Source organism: Doryrhamphus excisus, linkage group LG13, assembly GCF_037039965.1.
Source record: "Doryrhamphus excisus strain RoL-2023G ecotype Guam linkage group LG13, RoL_Dexc_Guam_v1.1, whole genome shotgun sequence".
In the NCBI taxonomy this organism is placed as follows: domain Eukaryota; kingdom Metazoa; phylum Chordata; class Actinopteri; order Syngnathiformes; family Syngnathidae; genus Doryrhamphus; species Doryrhamphus excisus.
Genome location: NC_136369.1, coordinates 8,664,373 through 8,681,828, shown reverse-complemented (window position 1 = coordinate 8,681,828; position 17,456 = coordinate 8,664,373). Strand labels below are relative to the sequence as shown.

At 39.8% G+C, this 17,456-nt stretch overlaps 1 protein-coding gene across 1 annotated transcript; it reads right to left on the bottom strand.

Moving 5' to 3' along the window:
* Positions 1-358: 358 nt before the first annotated feature.
* On the bottom strand, positions 359-15,516 carry slc12a1 (solute carrier family 12 member 1). Its single transcript, XM_058089489.2, has 26 exons — positions 13,469-15,516; positions 12,121-12,267; positions 11,838-11,913; positions 10,519-10,614; positions 10,286-10,425; positions 10,084-10,194; positions 9,889-10,000; positions 9,658-9,785; positions 9,506-9,590; positions 9,258-9,415; positions 9,051-9,158; positions 8,803-8,926; positions 8,436-8,537; positions 8,202-8,357; positions 8,021-8,120; positions 7,719-7,830; positions 7,489-7,629; positions 6,732-6,838; positions 6,542-6,624; positions 5,497-5,622; positions 4,911-5,039; positions 3,187-3,298; positions 2,925-3,011; positions 2,715-2,850; positions 1,279-1,346; positions 359-1,196 (listed from the first exon to the last, which is right to left on the bottom strand). Exons 1-26 carry the CDS (start codon positions 13,712-13,714, stop codon positions 1,061-1,063), a joined length of 3,126 nt encoding a protein of 1,041 aa, XP_057945472.2. The 5' UTR covers positions 13,715-15,516; the 3' UTR covers positions 359-1,060.
* Between the last annotated feature and the right edge of the window lie 1,940 nt (positions 15,517-17,456).

Below are 17,456 nucleotides of genomic sequence, written 5' to 3'. Positions count from 1 at the left end.
TTTAGTATTACAAGGCTTTCAAGCTCAAATTACAACATTAGAATTTTAATGCAGCAGGTTTTTAGCCTTAAGTAACTGTATGTGTTGTGGCCAAAACCTATAACTCAAAATGTTGAAACATAGCATGTTGCTACTATGGGTACCATTATGGATTCACTATACTGTATTATCCATCCACTTCCTGTACCATTTATCCCTATTAGGGTCAGGTGGTATGCTGGAGCCTATGCCAGCTGACTGCAGGTAAGAGGCGGGGTACACCCTGGACTGGTCACCAGCCAATCACAGGGCACATATAGACAAACAACCATTCACACTCACATTCATACCTATGGATAAGTTAGAGGCGCGAGTTAAGCTAACATTGATGTTTTTTGAATGATGGAGGACCTGGAGAAAACACGCACACACAGGGAGAATATACAAACGCCACACAGAGATGCCCAAGCGGAGATTCAAACCCAGGTTTGACAAATAACAGCCAAAAACAATAACAGCTTATTTTGTTTTATTCTTAAATCATATTCTTAAAATCACAGGCATACTTAAATAGACATCCATTACAGTAAACAGTTATTTACATGATTTTAATCAAGCTATTTTTTTAAAACTTTAAATACATCTAAACTCTAACTACGGCACAAGTAAACAACAAAATAGTATTTTACAGTTTGAGTATTAAAACAAAAATATTAATTTTGCTTTAAATCATTATTTTTAATTGAAAAAATATTGATGAATGATTACAGACTCCAACTATAAACATTTATTTCATATCACACTGTGTAACGATTGAAATCATTCATCTTTGTACAGATTTAACAAAGTGATCTAACCGTCATTGATATGCACATCTTATGCATTTAAAACAATCCATAAGTTATTGACTGTATGTCACAAAGACAAACATATTTGTCTTTACTTAGATGAGACTTTCTTCTCGCAGATTTGTAACTAAGCGACGTGACTTTGGTCTGTAAGATGGAATAATGAAACCCAAGGTTTTGGAAGAGTCCCATTTTCTTTCTAATCTGATCAAATAGACGAGTCCACAGAATTCTCAGGAGTAGAAAGTGAGGACACTCTTGTGGTTTCCTCGGATGAGAAGAACAGGTGGGAGGTCCTTGGTCAGAATATCCAGCCAGGCCATGTAGAGGAAGTCAGAGATGGTTTCTTTACGTGCAATTGGCATGCTCCTGCAAAGAGGTTCCGAGACTTACAATCAGAGTCTTAATTATAGAGCTTAGTTTGTTACAGGGCTAAGATGGCTGGACTTACACCACAATTAGGTTAGCGTTTTTGGAGTTTTCCTGAAGTAACTCGTTCAGTCGTATCTGGAGATTCGTCTGTAAAGTACAAATCAGTTTTATTATTTATGACTTCAAATCAATCCATTTTCTATACCGCTTATGACCGGCATGTTGGAGCCTATCCCTGCTATTTTTGGGCGAGAGGTGGGGTACACCCCAGACTGGTCGCCAGCCAATCACAGGGCACATATAGACAAACAACCATTCACACTCACATTCATACCTATGGACAATTTGGAGTCGCCAATTAACCTAACATGGAAGTTTTGACAGGAAACCGGAGTACCCAGAGAAAACCCACGCACACATGGAGAGAACATGCAAACTCCACACAGAGATGGCCGAGAGTGGAATCGAACCCAGGTGACTTCAAATCAGTCTTGCTATTTAATACCTCATCGCAGTAGCAACTATGGAAAAAATGAGAATATATGGATAAGTTGTTATTTGGAGCCACGAAGGGATGGCATCTTTAACTTCCCAATGTGGCAATTTTCAGTTCCATTTCAACCCAAAAGGGGGCAGTATCTCACCAGAAGGCCCTGATTATTGATTTTTATTTGAATATGCACACAAGTGAATTTGTTGTGAATTTAAGTGTATAAATGAAGATATCTCATTAGTAATCTGATTATTTTTGTAATCTGATTACAATTGTAAAGTGGTAACAAATTTTTTAATTTTTCTAATTAAATTTTTTTGTCATTTTCCTTGATTTCATTTTTTTTAACTTTCTTTTTTATTCATTCATTCGTTTTCTACCGCTTATCCTCACAAGGGTTGCGGGGGTGCTGGAGTCTACCCAACTGTCTTCGGGCGAGAGGTGGGGTACATCCTGGACCGGTCGCCAGCCAATCACAGGGCACATATAGACAAACAACCATTCACACTCACATTCATACCTATGGACAATTTGGAGTCACCAATTAACCTAGCATGTTTTTGGAATGTGGGAGGAAACCGGAGTACCCGGAGAAAACCCACACATGCACGGGGAGAACATGCAAACTCCACACAGAGATGGCTGAGGGTGGAATTGAATCCTGGTCTCCTCGCTGTGAGGTCTCTGCGCTAACCACTAGACCGCTGTGCAGCCCACTTTCTTTTTTAATTTTCTCTTTTTTTCAAATTTTCTAATTTTTCGCTTTTTTCTCGTTGATTCCTACCTTTTCACCAAAAGAAATCAAACTAGCTAAAACGGTGTGGCCAGGAGGAGGAGTTGTTTGCAAAATAATAATCTTTATGGTGTTTTTTGTGTAATTTAGTTCACTATTGACTTTTTGTTCCCTCTGTATGTGTACTGCCCAGGGACCCTGTGCCAGCGGCCCCTAGTTTGTTATTCGATCATCCTCGGGGGCATAACTGCTACTGTATACCATACGTCAGTTTTTTTCGTACAAATACCTTCTCCTCAAATGTGTCCAACTCTTCATCAGTAATCTTCCAGGGCTGTTCTTTCCTCATTGCTGCAACCTGCTCAGTTTCTTTGGTCCTCTCATGCAGACGGAAAGGTTCGATCATGTCTTCTAACTTCTTCAAGCTGAGAGCAAGAAAATGAGAAAATGAGAATAAAGTCATGATACTAGTGTGATGCGATGCGACGGCATCATTCACCTGTCGTTGCGAGGTTTAACATGGATGTCATCAATGACGATGATGTCAGTGCATTTAATTCGGAACTTCTGCAGCAGCAACTTCATCCTGCAAAACGACAAAAGCCACACTGATTAACTTCCATATAAAAGTTTATTCACCGCCCAGTAACGTCTCCTCTAATTTCACGCTCTCGCTCACTGCACACTCCATTGACAGTTAATCAGACTCCCACACCGTTAGGATATAATTGATCATGAAACAATTAGCAGGTTCCCCTCACTCTTCTTTATCCAGATCGCTGCGTCCGGGCTGTCCTGCAATGAAGATCCTCAATTTACAATCTTTCCACTTCTTCCTCGTAGTTAGGATGTATGGGAGCAGCAGAGTGAGACCTGGAAGAAAAGCATAAATAATACTTATTATGAACTTAATGGATTTTTGTCACTAACTTGTTTGTTCATTTATTATTGCATGACTAAGTAGCTAGTGGTGCCATTGGCTTCACTTTTTGTTGTGTTACCTTCATTTCAGCTGTTCTTTTAAAATAATTGTGTCTGTTTATGGTGTCTTTAGACAGTTAGACAGTGACCTTGGGCAAGTAAACACATCACCATTTTAGTAAACTTGGATCAGTGGAATGGGCAACATCGTGCATTAGCCATAAAAATGTTTTGTAAAAACGGTGACAGTTTGACAGCTGTTACACTATAAACAACGTCAATTAAAGAAATAAAACGCTCGATTATCGAAAAATGTAACAAATTTGTCATTCTTTATTCAGTGAAATGGAGATTTTTTTTCTTCAGAATTTATTATTGCTCTTTAACCAAGCAAAAAAAATTTTTTTTTCCAATTACTCGATTAATCAGAGTACTCGATTACTAAAATATTCAATAGTTGCAGCCCTAATGGAATACTATTTCATGGAAATTCAACAAGGGACAACTGTATGTGTTTGTTCACTTTTTTAGTCCAATCAGAATTCAGCTTCTTTGTGTTACCATGTCAATATAATCTTCCTAGGGCCTTCAGAGTCACTAATGCTGGCCCATATCAATTAAACATTAAGCAATGGGTCTGTTTTTTTAATTATATTTCACATTTGGTTCACAGCGTCAGCTGACCTGGCCGATGTAATGTCAGCATTTTTCCGGACTCTGATTGGCTGAACAGAGCAAAACAAGTCATGCAACACCCACAATGGCTGACTCCGTAGGAGAAATCGCTGGTGAGTAGATGTTCATTCATTTTCTACTGCTTATCCCCACGAGGGTTGCAGGGGGTGCTGGAGCCTATCCCAGCTGTCTTCGGGCGAGAGGCGGGGTACACCCTGGACTGGTCGCCAGCCAATCACAGGGCACATATAGACAAACAACCATTCACACTCACATTCATACCTATGGACAATTTGGAGTGGCCAATTAACCTAGCATGTTTTTGGAATGTGGGAGGAAACCGGAGTACCTGGAGAAAACCCACGCATGCACGGGGAGAACATGCAAACTCCACACAGAGATGGCCGAGGGTGGAATTGAACCCTGGTCTCCTAACTGTGAGGTCTGCGCGCTAACCACTATTCCGCCGTGCCGCCCCGTGAGCAAGATGTCTTTTATTTAAATGTTTTTATCATATTATTGGATAAATATTGATTCTGAATTGTTCCAGGAGATCTTGTAGTGTAGAGGTTCGGAGTTGTCTGAACCTTTTATCACTGACCTGTTCCATTTACGCTTGTTAAATTGAGCCGAGCGTCAAATTTACAAGTGAGTAAAGCTGATCACTGGTGGGAGTTATGAGTTACCAATGGTCAAAGTTACTAGCAGAAATGAAAGCCAGGCATATCGGTGATGATGTATTGGAGAGATAAGTGATAAGATTTGCTAAGATAATGACGATATTATACATAGTGTTATTTTTTGCAAGCGTGCCAGCCACTACATTTAGCTCTATATACCTGTAACACAATAATTCAGAAACAGACAAGAGCACACAGGCATCACCCACCTCCATCATCAAAGAGCCACCACACATCAATGGTTCCTTTAGGCTGCTTGGTCTTAAACTGAGCACTGGCCTCCATCAGTTTTTCATTCATCATGGCGACCTGTGGTGGTGGTGGGCCGCACACAGACACTGGGACGACAGATTGGAGAGATGAGAACTGGATGAGATTGGGGATTGTAAATAGTTGATCAAGTGCAGAGAGGGACTGTGTATTCAATGAAGAGACATCCTTCAGGTCTGATGTTCTACGGAGGCAGGATGCTGGTCAGATACAAACGACCACTTGTCATCTTGGCAAGATGCAGCTCAGTACGTGCGTGTGTGTGCGTGTGTGTGTGTTTGTGTGCGTGCACATTCTAGAGATGCTGGAACAAAATGAACCTTCTTATTGGATTACTCCCCCAGACAAATCTTTACTTCACTTATATCCTAATGGGAGTCTGGAGAAGTTTCCAAAAAAGGACCAAAGTCATTGCTTCCATTTGGCAAATGGTCTTCAAATCACCAAGACTGTAGATTTAAAGTAGTATTTTACGGATTTATCTCCTGATGCAACTTTTACAAATAGAATGCATTTAAACATTACCTCGGGTAGTGAGCACTTGCTGAGAGGATTTTCTGGACTTTCTGAATAATCCTTTAGCTTTTCCTCCATTTGGCATGAACTCATTCTCCAGTGCTTGCTGCTCCTTTGCTGATTTTAGCATTTCCTCTGAACAAAAAAACAATGACAAAATGATGTGCTTAGTGTTTGTATACACCACACAATAAGAACTTTTTTAGCAAAATGTTTATTATTGTAACTACTGCCTGACAACGAAGTGTAGAAATGCACTGCATCACAATCAGAGGCTTCTAATATCCCCCCCCCCCTTTTATAATGCTAAATAAGGGATATAAAATATTTGAAACACCTTCTAGAATGATGCAATGCACCACTGCAAATGCACAATAACGCACAAATTAAATGTGTACATCCTTGTGAAGTCATATTTTTCTCAAAGCTTATGTATTCTTGAGTCCAGTGAGATGCCACATATTTTTTTTAATTTTCTTTTTTTTTCACCTTCTCTAGCCTGCTCGCCTGACGACCAGACTAATAACCGAATCCAAGTCTGTTCATCAGTCATCTCAGTAAGTATTCATTAGGCATTCATTAGTAATGCATGATTTTGTATTTAAAGGTGCTTAATAAGTAGTCATAAGTCATAAACGCAAGCTCTAAGTGACAGTGTGTAGCTCTCCAAAGGGTTTATTTATTTATTATCAACTCCTATACCGACAAAGTCATAAAGTGGGGTTCGGCAGTAGTCCGTAAGTTCTCGGGAGAGCTTGGGAGTGTGACCAATCACAGCAGAGTGGGCGTGCTCGGAGGCCGGCTAGGGGTGGAATAAACTAAAACAGGCCGTTTTAGAAAGCCAAGGGAATAGGGGCAGATTCTGGAAGACCTCCAAAGTTTCTGTGCGGTTTATTGTGTGTAGCTGCTCTATGGGAGTCCACAACTCAATACAAAGGGCTGAAAGTAAGCATCACGGTCCCCTTTAAATGTCCATTTTGCATTTTCATTCATAATTCATATTTATTTACATGCATTTTAAATTATTGAAAAAAAAATTCAGATACTTGCTGACCTTCTGCCTCGACAATATGCGCAACATCAAGTCCTTGGCTCATCCTGAAAATCACTGTTCCATATTCAAAGTCAAAGGCATCACTGTGAGAAAGAAGACTTCAATTCAATGCAAGTACAGTATCCCAAATTTGCATCTAACAACTGCAATGCGTTTTGGATGTGCGAGTACATTAATGTTAATGACTTACTGCAGCACTCCCACATAACTCTGGACTGCTTCTGCACCTGAAACCTTCCAGTTTTTCTTGAAGCCTACCATCAGCGTGTTGGGTTTCATACGGCCAAGACCAGAGGCCTACAAGCACAAGCATTATGTAGTCAACTTTACCGTTTTCATCTTTGGTTTATTATCACTGTTGGCACTGTGAAAGATATGCACCAAAAAGCCAAAGACAATTGAAAAAAAACCACTTTGAAAACAATGGCTGTTTTAGCTTTTGGCCCATGTTTTTGTTGAAAGTCTCATAAAAAAAATAAAAAAAGTCTCATAATTCTAATTTCAAACATGATAACTTTGTCTTGGATAGGGAGGAACCTAAAAGAAAGAAAAAAGTTTCCCCGTATCCCAAAGTTGTTGTGTTGTTTTACTAACACAGGCTCTTGTGTCTGCAGGGCCTCATCCATGCAGTGTTAATCAATTATAGCCTTTGAGCTGCCTCACTGTTTGAAGTCAGAAATCCTGACAATGAAACAAGGTCTTATCTGGAATGTGATAGTGGAAGCCATAATACTGTTTTCCTGCTTCTCATTAACTCTATCCTCGTCCGGCCATATCATTAAGATGGCTCTTGGAGCACAGCAATAGATACTGACTGGGACAACATCGGTCAATAAAAAACAGTTACTGTTTCTTTTGCTGTCTCTTTTCCTCCGGTTATGCATTAATGGAGTAGATTTTTTTGGGGGGGGTCAGTTGCTTTCTTTTATATTCTTGATTATACTGACCTGCAGCAGGGTCTCAACACCTTTCCTATAGCTGTCACAGACCACAGCGGCGTAGAATGCCTTGCGTTTTGTCTTCCTCAACCAGAGCTGGTTCTTCTCCATACTAGCGTTCATCTCCGGCAGGGCCTCAGATCTCGGCCCCTGGTCAGATTAAGATCTCATTTGAAATCTACACTGATAATGTACACGTTATTGTACTTTCCAACAATAAGATTCAAATTCGGCTTTACCACGATCACTTCACAGGTGAGGCAGAGTCCATAGTTCTTTGAAAAGGAGTGGGCCAGGTCTAGCAGAGCTGGTCTGGTCCGAGCAGCCCCTGTTAGTGCCAGGATCTGAGGTCTAAAGCATGAAATGAAGGGGTCAAACTTGCAAGAGCCTTAACAAGATTTGGCCAATGATGGCAAGGGGATGATTTGAAATGCAACACAGGATGCAATCATCATAATTACTGGTGTAGTTTTTATGCCGAGAATGTCTTAAACATGCATATGCAGATATTATACTGTATGCACTAAATATTTTGATTTACCTAAAGTTCTTGACATGGTCTTCTACTCCAGATAGAGACAGAGCATTGCTGACGGCACTGACGAATGTCACCGCCTGAGTTGATGAACCCCAGTTCACATCTGGGAAGAACATAAGAGGTAAGGACCAAAATACCGATTGAAGGCTAGAAACAGGGGGCACCATATACACAAACAGCTCACCCGGTTTCTTGACTGTCACATAAATATAGAGAAGGATTTCCAGGCCGTAAGTAATCAACGCAGCCCACCAGTTGATAACAAACATCACAGCGCAGCACAGCAAAGCCCCCAGCAGAGACAGCCACATGTTGTAGTATTTGTAAGCTGGTCGCCAACCTGGTGTAACATGACAGGGCAAGGTCGGCCTGTAAGGTCAAACTAAAATGAATAAGTAAGCATTAATTAGTTTCTCACCTGGAGACTTTGCATAGGATGCGTGGAAGCAGGAGAAATTGATGAGTGCATAGGATGCCAGGAAGAAGTTTGAAATGATGGGAGCGATGGAGTTGAGATCACCTACAAAACACAAAACCATACTTAAATAAATAAATGATAAACTGCATTAAGTGCCACTATATTATCTCAATCTGATGTCAATATCAGTAGATCGGTACAATCAGTATCAAAAATCTCTGATATTATTATTGTACAATTACTATATTACTATATATGTGTATGATTTGTGATGATATGATGATCAATATTGGTATCAGCTGATATTCAAAGCTGTGATATCGGAATCGTATCGGAAGCAAAACCACATGATGTCAGTTCAACAGACCAATGAGAATGAAGGCCACAGAGATGATGAAAGTGAGGATGTAGCCACGGATCGGCTCGTTGTTCTTGCCATATCCTTTGGCAAAGAAATGGAGGGCCTTGTAGATGTTGTCCTTGCACAGCGCCTGGGGCAACAAAAAAGTCACATATTGAGTTAAAACCATGTACGAAAATCGTTTTGAAAACGATATTTTGAATGGCCTCCAGGTGTACAGTTACGTATTTGGGAAATGATTAGGAATAACTGACCTGGAAGACTTTAGGAGCACTGACAAGAGAAGCCAGGGCAGATGAGAGCGTGGCTGAAAAAGTCCCGGCTATGATGAGAGGACCGAAGCCCGACACCAACGTCATCACCTGATATACACAGTGGTAAAGATAAGATTCTCAGAACATATAGAACCCCCCCCCCAAAAAAAAAGACAGTGAGGCGTACATTTTCTATAAGCTGTTTACCTGAAAGTTGTTCATTGAACCAAAGCTGCATGTTTCTACTGCACAGGAAGAAAAGTTATAGCCGAGCTTGCAGGCTGCCACTGCTGAGCCGACACACGGCGCTTCAGACGTGATCAGGTCAGTTATGTTTCCGGTAGCGTCACGTACTACGCTCGCAGCTGACCAATTACAAAGAAGAAATATATTACACACAGAGTTTGAGATTTTCATTGTGCTCTAATGTGTACTGGATATGTTAAATTCCTTACAGACACACAAAGCCACGCCCAGGTAGGTGACACCAGTGATCAAAATAGCCAATAAGGTACCTTTAGGAATTGCTTCTTGAGGATCCTAAAAAAAATACAGAAATATAATTTGTATGTATTGCAATCACAGTTAATTTGTGTCAAAACGTTACCTTCAAGTCCCCGGAAATGTTAGCTCCTGCTAGGATCCCAGTGGCAGCAGGGAAAAATATGGAGAACACTGAAAAAAATGACTCCCCATTTCTGAAATCTGGCGGAAAATTCTCTAAAAAGATATTTGCTGTGAAAACAAAAGAAAAAAAATGCGAAAGTGAGAATTCAACTGATATGTGCTTATCATGTGAATGTGTATTCGTGCTGAGAGATCACACTTATATTCTTACCGTCATAATTAAATATGCCCTTGGATTTCTTGTCAGCCGTTGGAGGGATGAAGGTACCCACAAATACATTCACAATAGCTGCCAGCAGGATGATGAGTAGCACTATCTGTGCCTGGGGTTGGTAATGACAATTGAATTTATTGTATTAAAATTCCCTCAGTATTCTTGAGGATTTATGATTAAAATGTTACTAACCTTAGCCTCCCATTCCATTCCAGCAACAGATATGCCCAAAAGCAGGACTACTGTGATGCAACCAATGATTCTAATGTCATTTAATGGATCCACCATGAGTGAATTGTGCTCCTGATACGCACACAAGGGAAAGAATATACTCAGCAATAGGGATCTAATTACATAGCTTTTGTGAGTAAATAGTAAAATATTGCTTTCTCACCTTGAGCAAATCTACCACTGTCTCAGCAAATCCCACCACATACATGGCGACAGCCACTGCATTCGCAAATGCAAAAATCAGACCGATCGAACCGCCAAACTCTGGTCCCAGGCTCCGAGATATTAGGTAGTACGCCCCTCCTGAAAATGACCCATTTATTACAGTAAAGGTTAATTCATTTCAGTGTAGCTCATTGGTTTCTTATGGTGTGGTTGGACAGTGTATTAACTTACCCCCCCTGACCACACCATTAGTGCAAATGGCCGACATGGAAAGACCAGTAATGGTTGTCACCACACAGCTGAGCGCAATAACCACAGTTCCCAAACCTGGAATGTGCACAAATCAATACTTTTCAATTGACCGTGTATTCACATGTCATATTTTGGTCAGTCATTAAGCAGTTTGTTTGTACAATGAAAGGCTTTTTTGCTTTAGTGGTCACCTTTACACACAGTGAGAGCAAAAATTCCTAATTTAATGCAAAGGAAATCCACAACAAATTTTTTGAATTCTTTAGGCAATGTTTAACCAAATCAACATTATATAAAGTAATTTTCTTTTGTAGTTTAGTCTTTCATAGTCCATAGTATAAGTGAATAGTCTATGTCACATATTTGGATTGGACATATTGCATCTTGGTGAATGTTAATACAATTGGTTTTCCCTGAGTTTGTGAGTACAGTATAATTTTGTGGGGAGTTTGTTGCAGTACGATTCTCCTAGTCAGAAGAGTTGTCTAGACCAGGGGTTCTCGATACCGATCCATGAGCCACATTAGGCCGCAGAAAACTTTCAGACTCAATGATTTAAAAAAAAAAAAAAAAGACAGCTTAAAAAATGTTTTGTATATACTGTATAGTTTTTTTTATTTTATTTTAAATGTATATCAATTTGTAAATCAATATGTCAATAATTACTCTGGTTTCCTCCCACATTACAAAAAAACATGCTAGGTTAATTGGCGACTCCAAATTGTCCATAGGTATGAATGTGAGTGTGAATGGTTGTTTGTCTATATGTGCCCTGTGATTGGCTGGCCACCAGTCCAGGGTGTACCCCGCCTCTCGCCCGAAGACAGCTGGGATAGGCTCCAGCACCCCAGCGACCCTCGTGAGGAAAAGCGGTAGAAAATGAATGAATGAATATGTCAATAATAATAATTTTTTTTATAATATAATGAGAATTTTCAGTGTGAATTTTGTTTGCATGTTTTGTTTTGTTGTATTTTGGCCTTTCCACCTTGTTCGCTGGTCCTTGAATGCACCGTAGTTGTGTACTTTCTCCAACACTGCACAGATGGACTGTATTTTCCCTGCTTAGGTTCGAGGGAACACAAAAAAAAGGTTGGGGACCACTGGCCTATACAAAAACTACTTAGTCTTAGTTCTGTTCCACATGGTAAATATGTAAAGGGATTTTTCTGCTGTGATGCTATATAGAGTATAAGTAAAATTGACTCGACTTGACTCCCAATAATTAATTGGTTATTCTACAATAAACAATAGGACAGGCTGAACTGGGCTAATTGTGTGCAACAATGCTGACTCACCCCAGCCGGCCTGTCCAAACACCCAGGACAGGCGAATGAACAGCATGACACCCCAAATGTTCAGCATGCATCTCACCTGTGGGCGACAAATTAAGTCATATGCGAGAGCCATGATTTATTACTATAAAATGATGGACAGGGATAATGAACAAGAAGCGTCTTCTTCTCTAACAGATGTGGTTAACTGGTTAGAAACCTGCTGTGTTATGAAGACACGGTGCCTGTTCTGTGACGCTCGCTTCTATAAATCAAAGGGAGCTTGTCATGAGGCAAAATAACCTACCAGGACTCCCCTTATCCAGCCGAACTTTACTGCTCCTGTGTCGCTCTTTAGGGGAACGGCCGACTCCACATCATCAGAGGGGGTGCCGTCGCTCCCCTCGCCATCGTCCTCCACAGTGTCTGGCACAGAGATGGCTCCATTCTGTTTGTAAAGGTAATGAGAAAGATTAAGGTGCATTTTAACCTTAAAAGGGTTCACTTAGAAGTAGCATTTGCATCTTTTCATCGGGATGAAGATTGATAAATCATTTGTCAATTCATTACACTGCTCCGTCTGCCCTTGAGAACTGAAAAGGAAAAAGGCAAACTTAATTTCAACATTCTATGAAGATAAATATAGACTATTAAATGACTCTCTGACATATTATTTATTCTGACCTCACTGATGCATTTTACTTTAAAGTTGTCGGACAGGCAGTGTCCACTTCTTGCTGCTAAATTGCCCAAGTGTGTCATTTGAATGTTGAACAGTTCAAAGCTGTACATCCAGGTCATTCATTATTCCAGGGTTTATTTACAAACTGTTTCTTATCGAACAATATTCTACATACGTTTCCGCCATATTGTATTTTGAAATCTGACAACTAAGAGAAATGCTTTTGGTAATGGTAATGGTTTTATTTCATTTGAACATGCATCAGATTCCAATTGAGTGCATCACATAATCAGTTCACAGTTCCACATGTCCAAAAGGAGTAGGAAGAAGCAAAGCTTATTAAATCCTACCCCTCCATCTGGTACTTTTACAATCAGTGACTGTTGCATTTGTTCACTTCCTGCTTTCCTAATATAGTTTAAGATTCATTTTTCTTTTTTTATTTTGTTTTTATTTATTTTATTTTATTTTTGTCATGTACCGAAGTACGAGGTGATATGACCATCCAATGACATAATGGGTACCATAGTAAGTGTCAATATAGTGATATATATAGCACATCATGACTGGTTCAAGACTCTTCATCCTTGTATTTAGCAAACGTTTAGCAAAAAGTTGGCGAGAAAGATGAACTATTCCAGACTATACCACTCAATTGACCTATTACCCCATGTAGTTTGCAACACAGGGTGTTATAAACATCTAATAAAAAAAGCAATAAAGTTGGTAAGTGTGTCAAATACTTGCAGGAATAAGGTTGAGCGCCTTGTTTTATTTTCACATCTCTGGAGATAATATGTGAACTGTGGACACTGAATGTAATTGTACCAGCAACTGTAAACTGTTTGACCAATAAATCACATTAAGTGACAAAAGGTATTCCCAAGGTGAGATGAAGGGCAAGATATAGTTATAGATACAAACTGATAGATTATACATTGATGCACATTTCTTATGTCAGATTCGTACTCACCTTTTGAAAGACATCGTGCAGCTCCTGCAGGGATGGTCGCACAGCCCGGTGACCACTCACACTGCCCGCATTACGATAGAAGTCGATGTTAGGCACACGATCCAAAGTGTCGTGACCAAACGCGCTGACCACTGAGGGCCGGACGGTCCTGTGATCGTCATTGTTCTCATAGCCTGGTGGCTCATCCAAAGTTGAATCATAAGCGGGGTTAACATGCTCCCCTCCGTTAGACTTCACCTTTTCCATCAGGAATGCTGAAGGAGCTTCTCAAGTTGAAAGAGTCAAGGAAAATACGCCTCTTCAGACCTTGAAGAAAGTTTTTGTGGAACCGACCGCAGCAACAACTGGCTTATCGACATACATATATCTGCAATAGTTAAACTTCTTTGCAGGGCTTTTTCTCATGTACAAACTCGATTCGCCTCCGATAGCTCACCTTTATACCCTGCATCTCAGGGTCATACATCAGCTATTGGCTAACTCTCTGGATCAACCCTCAGAAAACCAAACGAGGGGTGTCAAATATGTCCTTGCTCCATTCGAGGGAAAACAAAGGCATTGCTTAACGATTAACCAAGTCATAAACGCCAAATGAGAGATAAAAGAACTCATTGCCTGAGCTCTGGAGAATTGATTACTAATATTATTATGTGAAGTGCTAAGTAACAGCACATTCTGTTCACTGGTGGCACTTTATGGAGCTAACTAGTTTTCTTTGACTAAAGTGTCCTTTGGATGAATCAGAGGAATATATCTACATGGACGTTTCCATTGAGGAAGTTCACATAACAAAGCATCATACTGTAAGTGCTGAATGACACCTTCTTGAATATGTTTCTATAGATCTGCACCATAAGAGACTGACATAAGCTAAAAGTCAATTTGGTAAAGTGACACAGTTGATGAAAGTAATGCTATTTGTCACCGTACTCTCTGCAGGAAAGTCTTGACTTGAAGTGAAGAAATGGCCATAAAATGAGAGTTAATGTGAGACCATGAATTACAGGAACATGCCCAAGGCACTTCTCTGCAGCCACATGACTCCTGAACTACTTTTTTAAAGACTTTTAACAGGTAAACTTCCTTATTACTGATAAACATTGATTTATGCACACAGCGAAAGGCAGGCTAATGACTCAAAATCTGACCTTGGGGTTGCTTTGCATTGCTGAAAATGCAATCACTTGTTTTATGTACAGATTGAAAGGAAGCGATCCCTTCCTCACTTATCAGAGCCAGAACATCGTGGCCAGTTGTAACAGTTGTCTTTCGGAATTCTACAGAGTGAGTCATACTCAGGTGAGAAAATTTTCCACAATTGCATCCAGGCCAATACTTCTTATCTTAGAATTATGCCAAAAGGAAACACATAACTTGAGTTTGTAATAACATAATAACTTTGTCAGACTTAAAGCTTTGATTGTTTAGAAAGCAAACGCTGCAGTGTGTTTATTTGTTGCTGTCTTTGGTCTGGACATAAACATCCTTCATATTGCACCACTACTCAACTTTTGTCTGACTTAATTTACAGTCTGCAGGTCACCTCAAAGAGTGCACAGCCCATTTAGTCCTTAGCAGTAGGTGCAAACACTCCAAATTCTATGGACAGCAAGAGGGCAGGCGGGAAATCTTCATTATATTGTCCAACAGGCTCAGGAGACATACACACTGCAGCATTATCTAAGAGGTGCCTCTTTTTACTGCAATAGTACATTGTACATTGCACCAAACAAACTCGCAATTCTTCATCTTACACGGCTGTACTGTGTAAAAAAAGACTCATTAAGTGTAACCCATTTATTTACTTTACTTCATATAATGTCAACTTAGGGTGGTGGGTGAGCTGGAGCCGATCCAGGCTGACTTCAGGTGACATCACCCTGAAATGGTCGCCAATCAATCATAGCACATAGAAAGACAAACAAACATTGACACTCACATTTCCACCTAGGGCTCTAATTTCGTAGCTAATGGGGTGTGGCCATTGCACTTTGACATTTTCGTGAGCAGCGCCGTCCGGCGCACCCACGCCTCCATCCCTCCCCAATTGGCAAGGGAGGAGAGAATGCGTGAGATGGCTTAACAAAACCGAGTGTAATCCTAACCAATCTAATGAACACCTCTTATTGACTCTCATTAAGCGTGACAGCTTTGATCTGGCATCAGATGCGATGGGACAATTCATACAAAAATGTACATGCTGGTTCAGACGGTTACATTAAACAGTGGTTGCTGGTTGCATTGAAATGTGCCTGACACTGAAAAACCTGCCTGTGAGGTTTTGGTGACCAGGTCAGAGCTGGCAAGCTTTCAGGGTACCTTCGGCGCACTAATTGTCATGAAATTGTCACTGCGCCAAACTGAATCTGTGGACATCTCCCCATGGTGCACCACCATGCCCATCAGTCTACCGCCAGTCTACGCCACCTTGCACCAATCAGAGCCCTAATTAACCTAAACAGAACTTCTATAGGCACCGACCAAATGCCTTAGGCACTACCGAGCAGCGACTCACATAAAATCAAAAAGGACCACGTTTCTATATCTAAACAATCTCTGTAGGATCTCCTAACAACATTCAAGTAACAAATATATAACACATTTGTAAATTGCACTAAAATGTGACAAAGAACATTCACGTTTTATTTTATTTTATTTACATTTCATTAACATTTGTAGTAATAGTTTATTGATTAAAGTAAGACTGGAATGTCCACATACAACATGTAACTATTTTTATTTTTATAATGCTTCAGATGAGAACACTGTAAAAAAAATTGTAGTGCAAATTCACAGTAGATTACTGGCTAATAATTGGCTTTTACAGTACCATTACAATAATTTGCTGTGAAATATCTCTACAGTAATTTACTGTAACTTCACAGCTGTGATGTTACATCCATCCACTAAATTTTCTATATACCGCTTATCCTCATTAGGATTGCAGGCGTATGCTGGAGCCTATCCCAGCTGACTTTGGATGAGAGGTGAGGTACACCCTGGACTGGTTGCCAGCCAACTGTGATTTTACAGTTAATTAGAATAAAGTTTGTATTATTTACTGTAATTTCACAGCTGTGATTTTTTTGCAGTTAATTACAATAATTTAAGTTAATTTGCTATAATTTTCCTGTTGCTGTTAATTCTGGTGTATAAGCCACTCCTTTTTTCTTAACCATTGCTTATACAGTGATGCAGCTACTTTTTGACTCTTTTCCAATCTTTTCCAGTCCTTCAGAAACTGTGCTGCTCACAAATCAGTAACAGTAGCTATTTCTTTGCCAGAAGCCAATCAGGAGCTATTAGAACAGTCACAACAAGGTTATCAACTCATTGGAAATGGCACTCAATATAACACTTTGACTCACGGTTTCATCTTACAAACTTATCTTATAAACTTATCACACAGTAACTAAAAATGAAAATATATATTTTAAATATACATTTAGACAATCTACATGACAATACCAATTTAAAATACTAGTTTAAAATAAGAAATCTGGGCATAGGGCCAACCAGATTTTCATTACATTATTTTACTGCTTGCTTACAGTTAATGCTGTGAAATCCTGGTAATATTTAACTAATTTAAACACACATTAAAACAGTACTGACAATGAGGGGTGCTCCGATCAATCGGCCACTGATCGGCATCGGCTGCTGTCAATGAAAAAGCACGGCATCAACATTGGCTGATACTTGCTTTATAATGCCGATCCCACTATGCCGATCAGCTCCACCTCCATTGCAGCATACAGAACGAGTATGTCTGCCTTTGGCGCCCTGTTTTGTCCTGAAATTCTACCAAATTGGCTGCTCGTAGTGAATAAACGTAAACAGACAAAGACAAGTAAATATGAGGAATTTTTTTTATATTTTTTTATTATTATTTATTTTCATTGTACTTAAAACAAATAATCAAATAAATGTTAAAATATTGCCTCATCTTGTCTTGTGACACCCGTAGTAGTCATACGTTTACTTTCAC

What these genes read in the sequence shown, in the direction of transcription:
- slc12a1 (XM_058089489.2), bottom strand. Translation starts at nt 13,714, where the DNA reads ATGGAAAAGGTGAAGTCTAACGGAGGGGAGCATGTTAACCCCGCTTAT. An exon ending in TGTGGCCTTCATTCTCATTG is followed by an intron (nt 8,538 to 8,802) that starts GTCTGTTGAACT and finishes TGTGTTTTGTAG; the next exon opens with GTGATCTCAACTCCATCGCT. An exon ending in TCACCTGTGAAGTGATCGTG is followed by an intron (nt 7,630 to 7,718) that starts GTAAAGCCGAAT and finishes TAATCTGACCAG; the next exon opens with GGGCCGAGATCTGAGGCCCT.